The 9,018-nt window shown below is 63.5% G+C and overlaps 1 protein-coding gene across 1 annotated transcript; it reads right to left on the bottom strand.

Annotated features, from left to right (window-relative positions):
• SNTA1 (syntrophin alpha 1) lies at positions 238–9,017 on the bottom strand (the record flags this gene model as incomplete). The annotated part of the gene is made up of 8 exons (XM_021416979.1): positions 238–953; positions 1,111–1,298; positions 1,383–1,579; positions 2,545–2,675; positions 2,740–2,947; positions 3,026–3,215; positions 6,903–7,088; positions 8,828–9,017. Coding segments are annotated over 8 exons (1,383 nt in total), but the record flags the coding sequence as incomplete, so codon positions are not given.

The following is a 9,018-nucleotide window of genomic DNA, read 5'->3' as shown; positions in this document are numbered from 1 at the left end:
CACGCTTTTGATCATAGAAAAACACGCCATCTGTTTCTGAACGGTGGTATTAACAGTTAGTAACGTCGTTGAGAGTTTTGTTTCTTTTTTCTTCTTTTGGGAATCCAGTTTGCGTGGGACAGCGCTGTGCCATACAACACGGGGTCTGCTCACCCGTGCCCTGCCCCAGCAAGAAACCGCTCAGCGCCCACGTGCCCCCCTCCCACCCGTCCCCGTGCAAATCCCCCCAAACCAACGCTGGGTGTGAGCTGCGAGTTTATTGACCAAAATCAGACAAGAAGAGGCATTTCCATGCAGAATCTTTTGGTTCGTGACATGTTTCCCAGCAGCCACCTGGCAGCCCTCCCCCAAAACCAAGAAATAAAACGATGCGGGGTTGGCAAAGTAAAACGAAGCGCCCAACCATCCCAAAGAAAAGCGGTTCCTATCGCACGCTGCAACACGGAACAATTTGGCAAATTGTGCTGACCTGCAGCTCCCGTCCATCCGGCCCCGGAGCTGTGCTGTGCTGTGCTGGGGGCGGGCAGACCCCGTCCCCGTGCTGAGGGACCCGGGTGGACGAGTGCTGCCCCATCAGCATCTGCACCGGGGGCAATATAAATATAAAACTTCCATACAAACGGGTTCTTTGTACAGAAAATATCATCTCAAGGCACTCGAGTGGTGTCCACGGGACTGCTCTGGCCGAGCACTGCGAGGAGGGATGGAGGCACGGGGCCATCGGGCACTGCCACCCCCAGGGATGGCACCGGGACGGCATCACCCCGCGGGGGGCCATGTCCCAACCGGGGGGCTTCGGGCTGGAGGTGGCCTGAAGGGAGGTGCATAGATGTGGTGGGGGCCGGGGCCCCGCTCTGGATTCACGCCAGCAGCCCCAGCCTGGTCACCTTGGCCGAGAGGAAGGAGTGGATGATGAACACGATGGTTTTGGGGCAGGAGTGAAGGTCCAGTTGCTGCAAGAGAGGAGCAGAGGGACGTCTGCAATGAGAAATGTCGTGGAATGGGCGGCTTCGTGCCGGCAGAAGGGAGGGCTCCGGAGGAGCCGCGGGGAGTGAGGACCCCCCAGAGCCCCCCCAGCCTCCTTGGGGCCGTGGGGCGACGCCCACTCACGATCTCTCCCTCGGGGCCGCCGAAGTCCAGGTAGAGCATCTTGGTGCCGTCGTCCGAGGACATCTGCAGCTTCTCGAAGGGCTGCTGGAGCAGCACGGTCCTGCTGAGCCCCGGCTCCGTGGCGGAGATGGTGAAGCCCTTGTCGATGTGAATGGACAGGGTGCACTCCTGCCCCTTCCAGGTGCACGCTGCGGGACGGGGACGCGCTCAGCGCCGGGCTCGGGGCGCACCGCCCCACCCCTCCCCCCGCCGGGACCCCTCCCCCTCTCTACCTGCGGACACCTCCTGGGCGAGCTCGGCGGCGCCGTGGGTGCCGTCCACCAGCAGGCGGGTCCAGAGCGCCAGCTCGCGGGGGCTCTCCAGGCTGAAGAGGTGGCTCTGCACGCCCAGCCGCGTGCCGGCGCGCAGCGCGAACGCCAGCTCCGCCTCGAGCAGCGCCGAGCCCTTGGCGGGCCCCGAGTGCACCAACCTGCGGCACGGAGCTCAGCGCCGCGCGGCCGCCAGGGGGCGCCACAACACCGCCGGTGGGCCCCGCCGCGCCCGCGCACCGAGCGCGCCCCCGCGCCCCGATGGCGGTCGCCGGAGGTGGCCGCTGCCGGGCCTCGTAACTCCGGCCGGGACACCGCCACCGTCCCCAGCGCTCTGCCACCACCCCATGGACGCTGCCACCACCCCCACAGGGCCCTGACGCAACTCACAGTCACTGCCACCACCCTAGGACACCGCTATCCCCCCAGGGCACCACCACCACCCGTGGGACATCACCACCGCTCCTGGGATGCCAACAGCACTCCTAGGCACTGCCACCACCTCTGGGACACCACCGCCATCCCAGGACACTACCACCATCCCAGGGCACCACCACCATCCCAGGGCACCACCACCACCTGGGACACCACCACCACCCCTGGGGCTCTGCCACAACCCATGGACCCTGCCACCACCCCAGGGCACAGCCAATAACCCATGGACACTGCCAGTGACCCCTGAAGCTCTGCCACCACCACCCCAAGCTCTGGCAGCAGTCCTAGGAAGGAAATCCCAGGGGCACTGCCGTCATCCACCAAGTTCTGCCACCACCCCTAGACAATGCCACCAGTGCTGGGGTCCTGCAGTCAACCCTGGACACTACCACCACCCCTAGGCACTGCCATCACCCCTGGACATCATCACCAGCCCTAGGACACCAACATCCCCCCACAACACTGCAACCACTCTTAGATACTGCCAGCACCCCGGGACACCACCACCACCCCTAGATACCACTGCCACTCTTGGACACCAACACCATCCCAGGGACACCGCCACCACTATCCGGAGGCCCTGCTACCACATCAGGACACCACCACCACCCACAGCCACCACCACAGGACACCACGACCACCACCCTTGGGAGACACCGCCAGCACCCACCCATCCCGCCGGCAGCCCTACCTGGTGGCAATGAGGGGGTAGTTGTGCACCGGCTTGCCCAGCGCATCGCGGCTCTGCGGCAGGCTGCCGTACAGCAGCAGCTCCTTCTCGGTGAGCACCGCCAGCAGGTTCCTGGTGCCGGCACCTGGCAGCTGCGAGGGGAAGGGGTCAGGGCTGGCGGAGACACCGGGCAGGGGACAACGGGGCCGCGGGTACCTGCTCGGTCAGCCAGCCCACGTGCTTGACATCCCTGCCGCTCGCCGTGCCAGCGCCCGCCAGCTGCGCCCGCAGCTCGTCCTTCACCCGCGGCAGCAGCGCGCCCGCAGCGCTCTGGATGGCCCCGAGCCACGACTGCGCCGTGGCCTCGTCCTTCGCCCGCAGGAACAGAGCCACGCGCCCGTCCGCCGAGCACACCTCCAGGTACCTGCGGCGACACGGCCCTGCTGGGTCCCCGCTGCCCCCCACTCGGCCGCCCCGTCCCCGCAGTGCGGTGCTGCCCTACCTGTGCTCGGGGTCGGCAGGGAGGCACTTGCGGGACACGTAGCACATCCGCAGCGGCACGGCGCGGCTCTCGCGGGGCGGCAGCACGGGGGACGAGTGCTTCTGCGGGACGGTGGGAGAGGGGTCCCAGCTGACTGTCGGCCCCGCCGCCGAGTTCTTGAAGTAGGGTGAGATCTCCTTCATGTATTTCACTGCAAGAGAAGAGCCCGGGGCGCGGCATGGCACGGTCGCACGCTGCCTGCAGCACCCACGCCTCCTGCGCCCATCACCCCAGCATCACGCACAGCGCTGCTGTGGGATCTCTGCAGTACCCCACATGTGATTTGGGGCACGCTGCCACACACCAGAGAGCTGAGCTGGCCAAAACTATCCTTTTTCCCCCTTTTTCTTATGCTTTTTTTTTTAACATGGCTTGGGTCACGGCTCCAGTTCCAGCCCTGACCCCATTGGCCAGGATGGCACACGGAGCCTGGGGCGGGGAACGGGCAGGAGGCCCAGGCCAAAATTACACAGTCCAAACTGTGCTGGTACAGCTGGTCCCGCAGCCAAGTGGGAACAAAGCACTAATAGCTCTCAAATACCATGGCTTGGCCCCAGGAAAAGCCTGGAGCTGCGTGCACACGGCTCACATAACCCACCCTGCCTGGTGAGCTATGAAGCAGGGGTGAGAAACCAGCGCTCAGGACCTGGCAAGTCGGGGGCAAACCTCAGAGTGGTCCTGGGGGCTTGGGAGAGGGGAGAGGAAAAGTGATGGGGAACCGGTGGAGCCCTCCAGGCACAGCCACAGAACGGGGCCAAGGGTCTCGGGGCTCACCCAAGCTAGGGCTGAGCAGGGCGATGCCCCGCAGGGGCTGTGTGGCTCTGGGGAAGGGCTTTCCTTGGGTGGCCCTTGGGAAAGGACCAGGGCACAGACATGTGCCTGCCACCCACCTCGTGCCCGCCAGTATAAATAGCGGCCGTGCTGCCACAGGCATGCGAGCTGTGCTGCCCGGGCAGCACTCCCAGCAGCGGGGACCCGTCACTACCCAGTGCCTGGCAGCTCACTGCATTTCACAAGTCAGCGTTCAACTGCGGGTACCCAACCAGCGCCAAGAGCCAGCTGCAGGGGACAGTGCTCTGGGGCACGGGGACACGCTGCATGCTGTGCCCCCAGCCCCCCCCCACCCCACAGTAACTGCAGCATTCCTGCACCACCTGTCCCACGTGTCACCTTGGGGCAGTGGGACACCACCGGCATCAGCTGCACAACGGCTGGAGCACATCCCAGCAGCAGGGCAAGGGGTAGGGGAAGGGCCAACGGCTGCTGTGCCAGGAGAAATCCCCAGAGCCATGCAGGGCACAGGATGCAGGGCACTGCCCTGGGGTATTGTTAGTGGGTTGTGCTGGAGACCCCCCCCTCAGTGTACACATGAGCACAGAGCTGGTGCTGCATGGAACACGGGCATGTGGCCACCAGCTCCACGTCCCCAGGCCAGCTGGCCCTGCCCCCAGCCCAAGACAATCTGCAAAGTTAGTGCAGGACACCCTGGTGCACACCAAAAATCCCGGGTGGGGCCTTGAGATCATGGCACCCACCCCAAAGCATCTCTAAGGCAGCACAGCTGACTCACTAAATTTGCACTTTCTGCAAGTTTTCTGCCCTGAGTGTGCCAAGACAGGAGGCTCTGACCCTATTTCTGGAGGGCATCGAGCATTTATGGGATCTGGTGGTCCCGCCGTGGTCTGACCACAGCATCTCCCAGGGCACGTCTCAGCACTCGGATCACGGCTCAGGGCCCACCCAGCACAGCTCCACAGGCACACAGCCAGGAGTGGGCAGTCCCAGCACCACAGGGACACCCTCTGCTGAGCCCCTTTGCACCAGCATGCAAATCCCAGCCCCAAAACCAGCACCCGAGACCTCCTGCCCCTTTGGCCCTGTGCTGCTTTCTCCAGTGCCTGCTGATCCTGGTGGCTGTTTCACACCTCACCCCTGCATCAGCTCTGGGCACCACTGGTTGGTTTTGCTGCGTGTCACCCCTCCATGCTATTCCTCAGCCATAAGAGTCCTGGAGAGCTGCAGCAGCACCAGCAGTGCTTTGTAGCTCTGGATACAAAGTGATGCATAAATAAAAAAAAAAAAAAAAAAGAGGGGAAAAATAAGGTCAGGCAGAGCACTTCTCCCCAAATAACAATGTAATATAAATACAGTCACACTCCTGCAGATTGCAGCGAGCAGCTTGGCACAGCGCAGTGCCTGCTGGCAGGGCACACCAGGAGCCTCCGCGTGTCACCGCACCCAGGAATGCCAGCACTGCAGGGCCGGGCTCTGGCACTGGGGTACAGCTCAGCCTGGGGGGGTGGCACCCCAATTTGCTGCCCCACCAGCCAGGAGCATGCAAACTGATGGTTTCTCAGCAACAGCACGGTCAGGGCTCTGTTTCTGTTTGGCACAGCGCTTGCGAGCCACCCTAAAAGAGCTCCAGTTCCAAACACAAGCTTTGCTGGGGAGGAGAAAGGTGGTGAACATATGCTGGCTGTGCTAAATGACTGCATGGTGGTATTTATGGTAAACGGAAGGGATGTCAGAGCTAACCAGGGAATGCCCAGGGGCTGAGGTTTGCCCTCATCCCCTGCCACCCCAGCACCAACGTAACCAAGCTCTGTGCCAGGCTGGGGCACACAGAACAGCACGGGGCTGACCCAGAGCTGCAGGGACAGGGGTCAGCAGGGGACAGCCCACCCTGCTCAGAGGTAAGGCGTGGGGCTCTGGGAGGGAGCGCTGTCAGGAACAGAGGGCGCCTGCTGGATGCTAAGGTCAACGTATCACTTGTCACCGAGCCTTGGAGCAAGCCCAAGGACGAGAACGGAGCAGGGCTGTCCCCAGCTTGGTGCAAAGCAGTGCCATATCCCCAGGCCCTGCCTCACAGGAAATGGAGGGGAAGCAGAGGCAGCAGTGATATGGAGGTGACGTGCACAAATCACAGAACCATAAAGGTTAGAAAAGACCTCTAAGATCATCCGCTCCAACCCCAACCCGTCCCACCATGCCCACTGACCATGCCTCTCAGCGCCACAGCTCCACATTTCTTGAACATCTCCAGCAACGGTTACTCTACCACCATCCTGGGCAGCCCGTTCCAATGGCTCACCACTCTTTTGGAGACAAAATTTTTCCTAATATCCAACCTGAACATTCCCTGTCGCAACGTAAGGCTGCAGGAAGGTGATGGCATCGGTACAATATAAGCAAAAATGTGACAGTGGGAAGCAGCCTAGCCCTCCTCTGGCCTTGCCCTCCTCTGAAGCCCAGCCCCACTCCTGCAGAATCATCCATAGGTGCCTCCTGGAGGGCAATGGGGCAGTGCCCACCCTGCTCCTTGCAGAGGAGGAGGAGGAGGAGGAGGAAGGTCACAGGGAGAAGCGGTTCGCTCGGGGAAGGGCAGCTCAGCACCGCCTCCTGCAGCACCTCCGGCAGAAGGGAAGCCCGTGCCAAAGTAAAGGATGAAAAGAAAATAACAGAGAGAGGGTGGTCTGAGTGCGGCGGCCGCGGGGAGGAATTTTGCAGACTCCCAAAGAAAGAGGCTCTTGTATTTCTCTTTGGTCAGAAAAAAAATAAATCAGCCCCTATCTGCGCCCGGCAGCTGTGCAGAGCAGCACATTCCTCAGGCTGCAGCGTGGTTCTGTGGCTCCCAGGAGAGGAGGAACCCACAGCAGAAAAGGGCTGAGCGCAGCGAAAACCAGAAATCTGGAGATGACACAATCGGGGGAAGGCGCGGGAGCGCTCCGGCTGTGGAGGAGGATTTAAATGGAAGTTCTGGGAAAAGAGGAGCCCGGGAGCAGAGGACATCAGGGTACCCCCAGGGCGTCCACGAGCAGGGCCCCCCGCTGCCCCCTACCTTCCAGCACCACCTCTTTGCCCGTCTTCTTCAGCGCCTGCACGGCCTCGTCGTGCGTGGCCTCAGACAGGTCGGTGCCGTTCACGGACAGGATGGCATCTCCCACGTACAGCGCCTCGGTCTGGTCCGCCGCCAGACCCTTGAAGATCTTGGAGATGAGGATGGGCATCTTGTTCTCCCGGCCACCTGCGGGCAGAAGGGGCACTGAGCTGTCACGGGACACCGAGCAGTTAGGGGCACACAGGCTGCTCGGGGCTGAGTGCAGCCCACAGCCCCACAGCGAGCAGTGCCCACGCAGTGCCCCAATACCACAGGGCTGTACGGCAGATGCACATCAGTGCTTCAGAAAGCCTTCCGAGCGGCTGCAGATTTCCTCGCAGAGCAAACACACGCCCTGGCCGCCTCCCCATCACTTCTGGCAGGAAACCGTGTCACTATTTGCATTATTCATTGCGTGTGCTGAGCAACCCTCCCCGCTCTCAGGACTCCCCGGTCTCAGTGGGGCAGCAGCCGAGCGCTGGAAAGGCAGAAGAGCCACAGAGCGGCGGCCCAGCCGCAGGGCTACCAGCTCCCCGCTCCCGTCTGGCTCCATTCAGCCGCCGCTCCGCACGCTCCAGCCCACCGGCACACGGCTCAGGCCCCCGGGCAGCTCGAGGAGATCAATTTGCACGTTAACTTTTGAACCCGTAGGAGATGCCAGCGGCCTCGTCCGGCGCTGCGCACTCAGCACTGGGACAGCGTGTGCCGAGCACCCCCTCACTCCCCCCCCACCCCCCACCCGCGGGCAGGGACCGGCAGCGTGACACCTCCCGGGGCTGCGCCCGCTGTGCCGCAGGCATTGCCCCGCTCAGATTTCTGCAGAGCCTCTCCGGGAGCTGAGGGCTCCTCCGGCTATCAGCTGTCAGAGGCCCCCGCGGGGGCTGCTGCTGGCTGCTGAGCCCGGCCTGGAAGCAGCGCCTCGCAGCCACCCATTCTGGGCTGTGTGCATGGAGAGGGAGCCGCTGCCCGGAGCGCCGTGCTGTACCCTGACCCTGCAGGAGCGGGATGCTAACCCTAACCCTAATAATCCTAACCCTAACCCTGCGGGGCTGGCTGAAGCATCAGAAACCCCAAGCAAAGCACTGCCTGGGGTTAGGATGCAGCTGTAACACCTCAACCAGAAGGGTCCGCTTTAGATTCTGTCCCATGGGGCATGGACAGGAGCTGGTTGGCAGGGGGGTACCCGTCCCTCCATGCCCCCACAACCCTGCAGGGACAGCAGGGTTCGCTTACGAGCTGAGGGCTGCATTTAATGGGAAACGTTTGTCCCCCCCGCAGAGCAGCAGGCACAAGGCAGCCCAGTGCTGCCCGCACGCCCGCAGTTCCCCGTTTGGATCACGGCTCCTTGGTTTCCACCTACGTCACTGCAAAAATAAAGTTTAGCTGAACCAAGTAACGTTTCTCCTTTCCTGGGAGAGCGGCGGAGCCGGCAGCGCTTCGCCATCCAGGGCTGGTTACAAAGGGAAGTTGCACTTCCCAAAAGCGCTGCCAAGCTCCAGCACCCAGAGCCCCACGGGCAGTGAGGTCTCACCCCGGACCCCGCACGGGGACCCGCACCCCACAGCTCCTCACAACCCCGCGGCGCCCGGGCAGGGAGCGCGGTGAAGGCTGAGCCCGACGCGGCCACGTCAGAAGGCGACAGCCCCCCCCCCACCCCCACCCCGCAAAGTTCCCGGCCCGAAGTTCCCGCAAAGTCCCCAGGGGCGGGGTGGGGGCGGCGGGGGACACCCGACGGGGGCAGAGAGCTGCGCTGGGGGCGGCCCGGAGGGGGCACAGCACCGGGGTCACGCAGGACACCAGGACACGCGAGCGGAGCGCTCCGGTCGCAGAAGGGCAGCGTGGGTCCCACCTGCCGCAGCCGCCCCCTCCTGGTGCCCCCCCCTCACCTTTGATGCTGATGCCGAGCCCCCCCACGTCCTGTTTGACGACGCGCACCGTGCGCCTGATGTTGGCGAGCGCCTCGGGAACGCCGGAGCTCTGCTCCCCTCCGTTCAGCTGCGCCGGCGGCGGCTCCCCGGGCCCGGGGCCGTCCGCGGGGCTGACGCTCAGCGTGTCATCGCTCAGGGTGAGGAGGACG

This window comes from Numida meleagris, chromosome 19 (genome assembly GCF_002078875.1).
Source record: "Numida meleagris isolate 19003 breed g44 Domestic line chromosome 19, NumMel1.0, whole genome shotgun sequence".
NCBI classification, from domain to species: Eukaryota; Metazoa; Chordata; class Aves; order Galliformes; family Numididae; genus Numida; species Numida meleagris.
This window is presented reverse-complemented; position numbering and strand designations above follow the sequence as displayed.